Below are 12,775 nucleotides of genomic sequence, written 5' to 3'. Positions count from 1 at the left end.
TGCCAGTGCGCATGCTCAGCAGTCAGGAGCATGTGCCGTGACAGCTGCGATGCGTGCTGCCCTCACCCGGTCTCTCCGCCGGGAGCGTGTTTTGGACCAGCGCCCCCTGCCGGTTACCTTAGGACCTCAGCCGTCTCAGACACTCCTTTCGCGCCAACAGACGCTCCGTAGCAGCCGTGCATAACGAAGTCGCTTTCTCTCTCTCTCTCTCCCTCCCTCTCTCCCCCCCCCCGCGCAAGGGCACCTTTGTGTTGAGTGAGGTTGGGGGGGGGCTGCTTGGCTACGGAAACTCGAGCGCCTCGGCGCGAGAAGGATGCTCACGACACGATCCTGGACAGACCCGTTTACATAGCTGTCAACTTACAGATTTGAAAATTAGGGACCAGCAGCCTCGTAAATAAGGGCTCAGCAGCCAAAATAAGGGATTTTGCTTAGCTTATACAGAAATCCGCCACTGATGGAGCCATGCTGCTTTGGCTGCCACTGACTGTGTTTTGCAGGGGATTGGACTAGATGATCCTAAGGGTCTATAACTCCGACCAAAGAAGAGGGGCAGACAAAACTGATGAACGACGTCGTGATGGCACAGCTTACAGGCAGAATTAGAAACCAGGAAGAGGACCTCTTTAATAAAGAATGGGGAAAGTTTATAATTTAGTTGAAAAGCTATTGTAAAGAGATACATACATTGGTAGGATTGACAGAAAACTTGTAGTAAAAATTTGAACTATGGATGGACAAATGATTTATAAAAATAGAGTCATGAACGGGATGCAGAGGGGGAAATCACTACATTAAGATGCTGCACTGGTTGGAGGGTATGCTAAGCAGCACGTCGGGGCTGCCATCGTCCTGGCACAAGGAGTTCCACCGGCCCTTCCCCGCCGGAGAGGGGGAGGGAGACTCTCGCCCACGCCACCCGTGAGCCCGGCATGAGGTGGTTGCAGTGCTGCAGCGGCCGCTGAAGCGCCACCCTTCTGCGTCCCTCCCCATCCCCTCCTCCCTCAGGCCGCCTCTTCAGCCGCCGCCGCTGCCGCCTCCAGCAGTGCGGTGGAAGTCTCACAAGAGAGGGGCTGCCTGCTCGCCCGCGGCCACCCGCCTCCTCACGACGCACCCCTGAGGGGGAAAAGGGAGAGACGGAGACACAGCAGCACGTGCGCGCGCTCTCACGGCGGAGGACCCCGAGCCGCTGCTTCCCTCCCAAGCCTGGCGAGCATGAAACCCGGGAAATTTAAGGGACATCATCAATAAGGGACAGCAGCAGGACACGGCACTGGGATAAGGGAGTTTCCTGCCAAATAAGGGACGGTTGACAGCTATGTGTTTATTTTCGAAAGGGTGTCGCAAGCTGAGCACAATTTGATTTCCACAGACTGTTTTGTCAGGGAGGGTAGAAGCGTAGCATTGTGTTAACTTGGAACTCATCAGCATGGCTGGTTTTGAAGGCTGTGATTCTTTAAATTATGTGCTGCGAAATTAACTGCACTCAACAAGAAATAAAATTACTGAATTATGAAAGTATTCCATGAATCCAAAGCACTTGTCTGAGGAGCAGGTTTCCTAATGTATCATTGTGTGATTCGATGCCCTGGATTTGCTTCTTTCCCAGAGTGGTGGTGGGACTGGAACTTTCAAGTTGCAATCTACATATCTGCTTGGGACATAAGTCCCACTGAACCTAGTGGGTCTTACTCCAGATAAGTGGGTGTACGATTACCACTTGGATCACTCCCAAGTAGCATTGATCAACTTCCTTCCAACAGTCACAGAATTGTATCCTGTTCATTTAAAAAAATGCTTCAGGGACAATACTGTTTTAATGTGTTCAAGTCTATAGGTGCCCTACTTTACATGAACAAAGGTCTACATATTATGGGATAAGCAATGAAAACAGCACATAAACATCTATCCCTTTCCCATGCAAAAATAAAATCTCAAACGTCCCAATCAGTTCTGTGTTCATTCCAGAACGTAGCACGAATCAGTCCAAAGTGCCTAATCACTGGCACTCAGTTGTATCCTCCATGAAAATGACTAAGTTCCAATATCAAGATTTGAAATATTATTTAAATTTCCCTTTTCCTTTGTAGCTGATCCTTACAAAATTGCATGCTTTTAGATGCTGAACAATAGCATATGAATACAGTGGTACCTCGGGTTAAGCACTTAATTCGTTCCGAAGGTCCGTACTTAACCTGAAACTGTTCTTAACCTGAAGCACCACTTTAGCTAATGGGGCCTCCTGGTGCTGCTGCGCCGCCGGAGCACGATTTCTGTTCTCAACCTGAAGCAAAGTTCTTAAGCTGAAGCACTATTTCTGGGTTAGCGGAGTATGTAACCTGAAGCATCTTTAACCTGAAGCGTATGCAACCTGAGGTACCACTGTAATAGAGAAGGCATAACATGAATGCAAGATGTGAGGCGTTCTATAACATTTTGTATGAAATCCAAAAACTGACTTGTAAATCATGCCTAATTTATTTATATTCCCCTTTTGGAATAAGTAATCCCCCTTTTGTGTGTATTCTATGCAAATAATGCCTTCCAGTATTTGGAATTTGCTGCTGCAAGCTTCTATTTATCACTGTCCATTGGACTCCAATAATGCTTAACTAAACCTTGGCAACATCCCAGAAGGCTGCATGGAAGGGATGTTAAAAAGCAGAGCTTAAACACTATTCTGATCATACACCAAATCTGGCTACATCAGTACTAAATAGTTGTTTTCTGGTAGGCATGAGGCACAATTAAGGACCCAATTCTGTACTTGATTTCCCTTGACATGAGGGGGCTATAGGATGTGCTGGCAGCTCCACCATTTTGGCAGAACTGGAAATATGCTGCTGGCACAAAATGTATGCTGGCAGAACTGGTCAGAAGCAGACGCTATATTTTATTTGGTCTTTATCAAGCATTTGTTCTGATTTGAGGGACTTCTTATATGTCTTCCCATTAATCATTTGTTAATTACACACTTCTCAATGCATTTCACCTAACTGCAAAAAGACAGCTTCTTTTTAAAAAAAGGATTTATTGTGCAAGGGCAACAGAGCATTTCAAATCCACCTTAATGTATACATTCAAATTCCACCTGCAAAATACTGGGCTATATCTAATGCTAGGCCTACTCAGAGTAAACCTATTGAAATTAATGAACATGACAAACTTAGGCCTATTTATTTCAATTGCTCTACTCTTAGTTGAATGCAACCCACTGACTGGAACTACTTAACACCCCAACCTGTACATATGTTTACTGTGCCTTGTTTAATGTTTTTGTAACTGATAAAACTCTGTAAAATATTCATAAAATAAAAAAGGAGATAAATATCTGGTTAGACTGATATGACAGTTGTTTCTAGGCTGCTGCACCCATGCATGTTCATTGTGCTATGCCTGTTACATGGAGTGATGATTTGCATCTGTGCATGGAGTTGCATATTCAGCTGCAAGTATTCAAGGCCCAATTTGGACACTTACCTAGTCTGCAGTGATCTTAATGGGATGGAGGAGCAGAAAGGCATCAGTCAAGAGCACCTGACATGGATTCCAATCATGCAGGTGCTGAGTCTGCATTTGGGGCAAAAGCAGATAGCTCAGTACTGTTGCATACAGCATTGCCTGCAGGAGAAGGTTCAGTCCTCAGCTTCTCTAGGTAAGGCTGGGAAAGAGCTCTGTCTGAAACTCCAGAGAGCTACAGCCAGCCAATGTGGCTGCCTTGAGTCCCATCAGGGACAAAATACATGTGATGATGATGATATGACATAGACAACATAGAATCTATGTCAGTTGTGTGGGGAAACCTTCACTCTCCAGATGTTGCTGAACTAAACTCCCCTCATCCCTGGCCACTGGCCATGGTTGCTACAGCTGATGGGAGCTGTAGTTCAATAACATCTGGAAGGACACAGGATCCCCACTTCTGGGCTATGAGAAGTTACAGCATCTCCACTAGAACCCAAAGGCATGTTGCTTACCACAACAGTGGTACGTCAGGTTACATACGCTTCAGGTTACATACGCTTCAGGTTGCAGACTCTGCTAACCCAGAAATAATACCTCGGGTTAAGAACTTTGCTTCAAGATGAAAACAGAAATCTCGCGGCGGCAGCAGGAGGCCCCATTAGCTAAAGTGGTGCTTCAGGTTAAGAACAGTTTCAGGTTAAGAACGGATCTCCGGAACGAATTAAGTACGTAACCAGAGGTATCAATGTACTGTATGGGGAATTGCAGTCAAATACATATACTAATGAATGCTAATGAAGGGGTTAACACGACAGAGCTGGATTCCTAGCCTCAGCTAAGTCACTCCCCCTCTTTTCCATGAGGAGGAATTCCTGTTTCTTCTCTCTGTGGCATTTTAATTGACCAAGGAAGGCATGTCCAAGCTTTGTTGCAAGCTTAAAGAGTGTGTTTGAAGCCATCTTTCTGTATTTTCTACCCAAGAGTATTCTGCCAGTATCCTGCTGCTTCTTGGATAAATGCATGAATCTGACCTTTGGAACATTTTGTAAGTAAAGCGTTTTAAATTTACTTAATAGGGTGTGGTCTGTTGGTTGCAAAAGGGTAGAGTTCTGTGTTTGCAAGCTGACAGGATAAAAGGGTCGAAAAACCTGTATTCCTAACTATACCACTGCTTGATTTTTGCTTGTTTAAACTCGGCTATTGGGGCTCTCTCCTGCTGGAGTGTGCAAGGTCCCACATTTTTAATCCAGACAGCCTGCCACATTTGTTATTTAGCCCCCAAACGCGGGTCACAGGAATTCGTATTCACCACCACAGCTACCTCGGTAAATGTTTGAACTGAGGACTGACTCTCAATACGAGGTAGCAGAGTTGGGGGTAAATTTGTAGAGGGGAGGCCTTTTATTCTTAATCCTTCTCGGCTAGGAAGCTAATTGGGTGGATCTGGGGTCAGCCACTGTCTCTCTTTCCTACACTGTTGTGTGAGTACACAACAGGCTTGCTGAAGCGCCCCCCCCCATTTAATTACCCAGGTGACAAGCAACCCAGGAAGATAAAAAAAAGTGCTGTTGTGTTTCATATTTTATTTTCTGGTTCTTGTTTGTGAGCTGCGTCGAACTTTTCTGAGGAAAAGCGAGGTATTAATACATATTAAGCAAACAAACACTCGACCAGACGTGAGTAGTCACGTGAGGAAACCCAAGGCACATGGAGAGGCCAGGTGGACGTTCCCGCGCGTTTCTGTGCGCCTCGCGCGTGGCGCAAAGCCGCGCCCAGCAGCAGCATTAGCAGCAAACCCTCGCCGCCCCTCCGGATCGCTGCTTTCCCCCCTTTTTGCTGCGGAGCTGCTGAGGAGCTGAGCGCACCCTGGCTGCATGCAGCAGCGGCAGTAGCAGCGGTGGTGGCGGCGGCACCACCTCCTCCTCCATCCTTCCCCCTCCAGGGGATGGGGCGGGAGTGATGGATGAAGGCGTAAGCTGGCCGAGCACCGCTGCCCGCCCCGGTCTGGACGCGCCCTCCACCTTCTTCCCTGCAGGGCTTCCTCCTCCTGGGGCTAAGGAATCACCTGACCGGCCGGAAGACCGGCCGGGGGCCCCCCAATTAAAGTGCATCCGCGGCGCAGACGGGAGGAGGTGGTGGTGGTGGAGGAGGTGGCGCCGCCGGCGGCGGTGCCGATTGCATCCCCTACGCCGGCAGCTGGAGTCGGGGCCGGGCGGCCGCCTGCAAAATGGGCAGCAGGATTACTTTCTTCGAGGTGGGTGTCCCCCGCGAGCCTGCGCTAGGGAGGAGGAGGAGGACGCGCCAGTGGGGCTGGGGAGAAACCCCCAAGGGGACCCAGGGTTCCGGAGATGCATGGAAGAAGGCTGCGCCTGCGCCCTCCATCCTTGGGCTGGCTCGCAAAGGGTCCCTCGCCGGCGGGTGCCTTGATGATGATGATGATGATGATGATGGGCGGGGGAAGGAGCAGCAACTGCTCTGCATTGGAGCCAGCGGGAACCCGGCACTTGCCGCTGGATCCTTAAACACGTTGTCTTGCTGCAACCACTAGGGCTTGTTTCCTCTCTAGCGTGCTTAGGGGGGCATGGCCTTTAAACTCCTCCTGAAGTCTGAAGACCTAGGAGGACCCACTTTTAGTCCAAGCCTGCACTTGGAGACCCACCTGATACCTAGTGTTTGCTGTTGCAGCTCACCTTTAGTTGGTCCTGTGTCCTCCTGACCCATTAGGCTTGGGATGGGGGAGGTACAGGGTGGGTGGATTGTGTCTTACCAGCAGATTTTCGTGTCCTTCCCTGAGCAGGAACCTTGTCTGATGTTTTGGGGTTTTGTAGGTGCTGGTGTCTCCCATAGCTATTGGGAAGCCCAAGAGTTCTATGTCTCTGTGGGAAGACTATTCTTGGCATTCCGGTACTTCCTGGGTCATGGGCAGCCACTGCCATGGCACAAAGCAGCATACACTTTGCATGCCACAGCAAACATACCTTTTTCTGCTCTGCGAAAAGCTTAAAAAACCCTTTACACTAAAAGAGTGAGCCAACACATGCATGTTGGCAGGCATGTGACTGTATTCATGGACTACAGATTTCAGGGAAGGGCCATGGCACAGTGGTAAAGGAACTGTTTTGCTTTCAGAAAGTCCTGGTTCAACTCACAGCATCTCCAGGTAGGGCTGTGAAAGACTGCTCAGAACGCTGGAGAGCTGCTGCCAGCCAGTGTTGACAATACTGAACTAGATGGACCTGACTTGATATTAGGCAGCCTCCTTTGATTATCCAGATTTGTGTAGGCAGCCCTTTCTTGATTACCTACCTACTTGGCTGTCACATCTTCCTACTAGTAGTAGCTGCTGCACTAACTTTTGCCTGTGATTGAAGAAGAGATGGTTGCCACCTTTGACAACTTAGTTTTCTAAGAACAACAAAGGGCTTTTATTGACAAGAGATGGGAACATTGGGTTTTGAGGCCAAACACATCCCTCTAACTGGCCCTTGAGACTCTCTGCAGGCCATGTTCCTTGCCTAACCCAAACCCATTGAGTGCCTCTGCCTGACAAGTTCCTTGTGCTGTGAGCATGCCTCTTTGCTTGCCTGACATCAGATGTAGGGGCAGGTAGGTGTAGCTTGGCAGAAAGGGCCTTGGAAGCTGAAAGGGGTAGATCTAATTGGACCGAATCAGATGTTCCCCTTTGCTGCTGCAGCCAAGCAAAACAAATCAACTGATCAACTATTCTGGAGAGAATATGGGTGTCTCAGAGGAGTCCCTCCACTTAGCCCTGTCTTCCGCTATCGAAGGAGAAGCTGTGCCCGCGAGGAGCACTCCAAAAGGAGGTTGGTTCGTGCCAACTGTTTTACGTTTGACAAATTGGGATTTTCGTTAACATTCCTTGGCATCCCAGCTCCTTTGCCAGGAGGTAGGGAGGACTCTCAGGCTGTCGGTTACCAAAGTTTCTCCTATGGTTTATGGCTTGTGTTTTGTCTGGGTTCAAACCACACACTAAGCCCAAACATGATTTTGTTTAATGCGGTGCTGAAGCAATCTCTCATTGCTTGTTTTGGAAATTGGCGAAACTACTGCTTTTCAGCAAATCTCCCAATTTTGTGCTTTGTCATCTTATACATGCCTTCATTAGCATGCTAAGTGTGCTACAACAGTGCCTTTTGTGATTATAAGAGGGTTGGGTATATTATGACTGAAAATAGAACATAGATTTTGTTTCAGACTAATAGGTGAAGGTGAAATTGCACTGGCCACAACGATGGCAACTTCCTGGAAGACTAAACCGCCGCCTGCCTTGTCAGGTTTTGTGTTGTGCAATCTGAGCTGCATTTGAACATATGTAATCTTAATTGAGCGTGGTGATTTAACAACTTAAGGTGTTTCAGAAAAACAGCAATAACATCCTGTGGCCAATCGTAAAACAGTGAGTTTGTTCTCATCTTCTCATCTTGAAATACTTGTATTCAATATTTTTCAAAGCACCTAAACAATATTGGAAATTAATTGCCTGCCCTACCCCACTTAAAAAACAAACTATTTCAGGCCTTGATCCAAAGAGAAGTGCATACTACACATTTGTACTCAGAAATAATAACAGTTGGCAGAAACACTGGAGAACAAGAAAAATTCACAGGACAGTGGTTCAGTTCAGTGTGCTCTTGCACATGAGATATTTCATATTTTGGACCAACGCTGTGTCCATAGATGCTCTGCAGATAGGCATATTCAGTACCCGTGAAGAAAAATTGAGACAAGAGAATGCACAATAATGAATCAACAATGAACCATGCTTTGTATGGTTTTAGTTTTGTTTCAAATGTATTATGATTTTTAATTACCTTTAGTAAATTGCCTTGAGACAGTTGTTTAGATGGTGATGAATGTTGTTGTTGTTGTTTAGTTGTGTAGTCGTGTCCGACTCTTCGTGACCCCATGGACCAGAGTACGCCAGGCACTCCTGTCTCAAACAATTGTTAATCCCACACTTTCCATTACAATTTCCCCAACACTTTGCTCCTTAATTTTTCTTGGGAGTGGGTTTGATGTGCAAGAGCTCCAGATTAATTGCACAAGCAGAATTTGTTGGCACACCATTGAATCCCACCTACAAAATAGTGACGGTCTGTAAGCACCCTTTATGACCAGCATTTGGGCATGTGCCTTGCTTTGGGTTTGTTTGTTTGTTTACCTTTCTGCAGCTCAGAAAGTTTAGATTCTTTTACTAGCGAAAGATAAATTACCAGGATATTTAACAATAGCCTGTAATCTGCAAATAAGATACGCAGTCCTGAATTACCCATGAAAGGGATGAGCCTTTCCTCTCAACTAAATAATGCAGACCAATCCCATAATGTGTGGAATCAAACCCATCAATAATACATTGAATAGTTTTTTTGTCAAAAACATTATGAGCAGCAGCACTTAACTTGAGTCATCTGTAGTGTTTGGAGCTGTCTAGATCAGGACTCTGAAATCTTACACAGTCATACCTCTGGTTACGTCCGCTTCATGTTACGTTCTTTCAGGTTATGTCCCGCGGTGACCCAGAAGTACCAGAAAGGGTTACTTCCGGGTTTCATCGCTCGTGCATGCACAGACGCGCAAAATGACGTCACGCACAGAAGCGGCAAATCACGACTCGTGCGTGTGCAGACGCGCTGCTGCGGGTTGCGCTCTTTTCATGTTGTGAACGGGCCTCCGGAACGGATCCCGTTCGCAACCAGAGGTACCACTGTATTCTGGATAGCACAATATAAAAATTAATAAGCATGTGTCTTGCAAAGAAAGCCTCTCTGCAGGAGACCTGGCATAACCTCCAACCAACCTGGTTGAACACAACCCATCAATCATGTATTATGACTTGCCAGGCCCTTGACAAGTGCCCTGGAGTCCAGACAACCAGGAAAAATAGGAGTCTTCTAGAGGCCTGGTGAGTTGCCATGTTTGGGCTGCATTCTGGCATGGGTAGGTCTGCTTTACAGAGTCCAAAGGCAAATTATGAGAAGTACTAATATTAAATGAGCAGGAATTCGCTGTGTTGGCTTCCTTAGAGGGCTTTTGCATCCACCCTAGGCTTGGAAATAGGTCATTCCGGTGCACGCATTTCTTTCTGAAAGAAAAGCATTTGTACTCGACGAATAAAAAGCAAGCTCTTCCTCAATAATTTATCCCCCTGCCACCCTAACTGATACTAGTGGGTTGTTGTTCTTGTTTTGCTGAGTTATTTGGAAAGCTGTTTGCTATCATTGGTGGGCTAGAGTTATTGGAGAAGTAGCAGTTTTAAGCGGTGACAGCTATGCTGAGTCACGTAGCTTCTGGGACCAATAATAACTTCGATTTTTTTTTTAGAGAGAGGGTGCTCAAATTGTGTTTTCCAAAACAGCAGTTTTAAAAAATGAAGACACAGCCAAATTTCTTATACTCCTGTCCTGTGTAGGAAAGGGCTGTTCCCCTGAACTGTGCCAACGTGAATGACTTCTAACTGGTTTCCCCCTGTGCCAATGAGGTACAAAACTAGGCTGGCAGGTACCAGGTAACCTGTATTCCATCAGGACATTGCTGGCGCATGAGGCGGGAATCTGGGAGCATGTAAGGGTTGGTTGGAATCGTATGCTTTCTCAGGTTTTGGTTCCATTGCTACACATGGTACAATGCAGAGAGGGCACTTGGGAACCCAAGGCAAAGAGAGTCTGGGTGTGTGGGTGAATGTTAAGATGCTTGTTCCACACTGTGGCATTGTTTTTATAAAGTTTGCAAGCAGCAGATATTGCAGTGTACCTTAGAACAGGAAAAGCCCACTACTGTATACCTATGAAATTACACTTGTGTGATCTAGACAGTCTACAAAGGGGCACATTTGCATATACAGTTGTGTGTGTGCATGTGCATTGTGTGAGTAGTGATCCCTGCACAACCAGATGGTCTTTTGCAGATGATGTTCTATTCGATAAACTTTTCTTCAGTGGATGCTCATCTAACTGTTCCAGTCAAGCATCTGTTTGTATTTCCTCCAGTGCTGCTGCTTGGCAACAGACAATTGCAAATAAATAGTTCCCTGGCTTGGTTTATTGCCAACTCTGGCAGAGGAATTTTGATCTGAAAATAGACTTACATGGAGAAATGCTTGGAAAGATTAATTTGACTACTAAGAAGTAATCAGGTGCTTGGGGTATAAGGAGAAATTATGCTCTTGCTCTAATTAAATCAAAAGGAGGCTCACTTACACAAGCACTTTATAACAGCACAGGCAGGATTAATTCATTTTGCACTGCTCTTATCCCAGCCTGCTTGTTCATAGATTGCAAAGTAAGCATTTTTCTCATGAATGATTTTTTTTGGGGTGGGGATCAATACGGTATTTGGTTGTAAGTACCAAGTAGGACATAAGGGACGCGGGTGGCGCTGTGGGTTAAACCGCTGAGCCTAGGACTTGCTGATCAGAAGGTCAGCAGTTCGAATCCTCGCGACGGGGTGAGCTCCCTTTGCTCGGTCCCTGCTCCTGCTAACCTAGCAGTTGAAAAGCACATCAAAGTGCAAGTAGATAAATAGGTACCGCTCTGGCGGGAAGGTAAAGGGTGTTTCCATGTGCTGCTTTGGTTCGCCAGAAGCGGCTTAGTCATGCTGGCCACATGACCCGGAAGCTGTACGCCGGCTCCCTCGGCCAATAAAGCGAGATGAGCGCCACAACCCCAGAGTCGGTCACGACTGGACCTAATGGTCAGGGGTCCCTTTACCTTTTTACCAAGTAGGACAATCTAGCAACAGGAAAGGGCTGGGATCCAAGTGACTAACCATAAATGGGAAGAGGTGGTAATTAGGCCCACAGTATTCCTGCAATTGCTCTTACAACTTTTAAACAAATGTCATTTTCTAGAAAAGAGAATTTCCCGAACTCACCATGAAAACCTCCCTTGTTCTCTTAGAATGGCAATAGCGTCCACCTGAGAGGTGCCTGAGTTCCAGCTTCAAAAAAAAAGGCCTGTCTATTAGCGTTTGATAAATTAAATTATTTCAAGGTTTATGTCCCACTTACAACATTGCATACTCATAGCAGCATAATTTCACTTAGCGGTTCATTGGGAATATACGTTGTACAGTGGTACCTTGATTCTCAAATGGCTTAGTTGTTGAACAAATCGGCTCCTGAACACTGCAAACCAGAAGTACGTGTCCCGGTTTGCAAATGTTTTTCAGAAGCTGAACGTCCAACACAGCTTCCGACTGAGTGCAGGAAGCTCCTGCAGCCAATCAGAAGCTGCGCCTTGGTTTTTGAACGGTTTCAGAAGTCGAACGGACTCCCGGAACGGATTGAGTTTGAGAACCAAGGTACCACTGTATGCTGTACAGTGGTACCGCGGGTTAAGAACTTAATTCGTTCCGGAGGTCTGTTCTTAACCTGAAACTGTTCTTAACTTGAAGCACCACTTTAGCTAATGGGGCCTCACGCTGCTGCCGTGCTGCCGGAGCACAATTTCTGTTCTTATCCTGAAGCAAAGTTCTTAACCCGAGGTACTATTTCTGGGTTAGCGGAGTCTGTAACCTGAAGTGTATGTAACCTGAAGCATATGTACCCAAGGTACCACTGTACTAAAGAAATGTGGTCTAATTCATGAGGGGGGGCAATATCACTCTGTAACAATAGTATACATGCAGTGCAATCCTATGTAATATGATATACTGTACATGTCTTCCCAGAAATAAGCTCCGTTGAATTTGCTTCCTCAGCAAATAAAATTTCAGGGTGGGATGCAATGACACATCAAGCTGATGTAAAAGTTCACTGAGTCAAGTCAAGGAACCACCTGGAACATGGTGGAACCATCTGGAACATGGTGGTGACAAGATAGGGCACTATAACATCTCTGCTAGCATTGCAGGGGGTTGGACTAGACGCAGTGGTGTCCAAACCTTTTTCAAAGAGGGCCAGATTTGATAAAGTCAAAGTTAACCTTTTTTTAGGATTGAAGTTGTTAACCTTTTTTAGGATTTTACCCCAAAGTTGTTGAGGGTTTTTTTAGGATTGAAGGATTTTACCCCAGGAAATAAACTGCCGCAGGGGCCGGATTAAACCGACTGGCGGACCGGATTATGCCCTCGAAACAGACTTTGGACATGCCTGGACTAGAGGGTCACTTCCAACTCTACAATTCTATGATTCTATAATAATTAGCACTAGCAAGGGCACTGTTACACCATTTTCATATACAATGCAAATATGGCTGGAAACGGTGCATAGAATGGATTAACTTCCTTACACCATTCCAGACACTACATTGACACAACAGCATGTGCTTATTTCTTCAGCGCTGCAGAATCC

At 46.3% G+C, this 12,775-nt stretch overlaps 1 protein-coding gene across 4 annotated transcripts in view; it reads left to right on the top strand.

Annotated features, from left to right (window-relative positions):
• Positions 1–5,200: 5,200 nt before the first annotated feature.
• Positions 5,201–12,775, top strand: part of LOC308587413 (very-long-chain enoyl-CoA reductase-like) — a 52,581-nt gene continuing 45,006 nt past the window's right edge. For all 4 annotated transcript variants that reach the window (XR_014008352.1, XR_014008353.1, XM_081195063.1 and 1 more), the window contains exon 1: positions 5,201–5,719. Coding sequence is in view for 2 of the 4 variants with exons in the window: in XM_081195063.1 (XP_081051189.1) it covers positions 5,693–5,719 (27 nt within the window). In the remaining 2 variants the exon portion in view is untranslated. The remainder of the gene's footprint in view (positions 5,720–12,775) is intronic.

The sequence above is a fragment of the Podarcis bocagei genome (assembly GCF_964188305.1).
Source record: "Podarcis bocagei genome assembly, chromosome: 5".
Lineage (NCBI taxonomy): Eukaryota > Metazoa > Chordata > Lepidosauria > Squamata > Lacertidae > Podarcis > Podarcis bocagei.
This window is presented reverse-complemented; position numbering and strand designations above follow the sequence as displayed.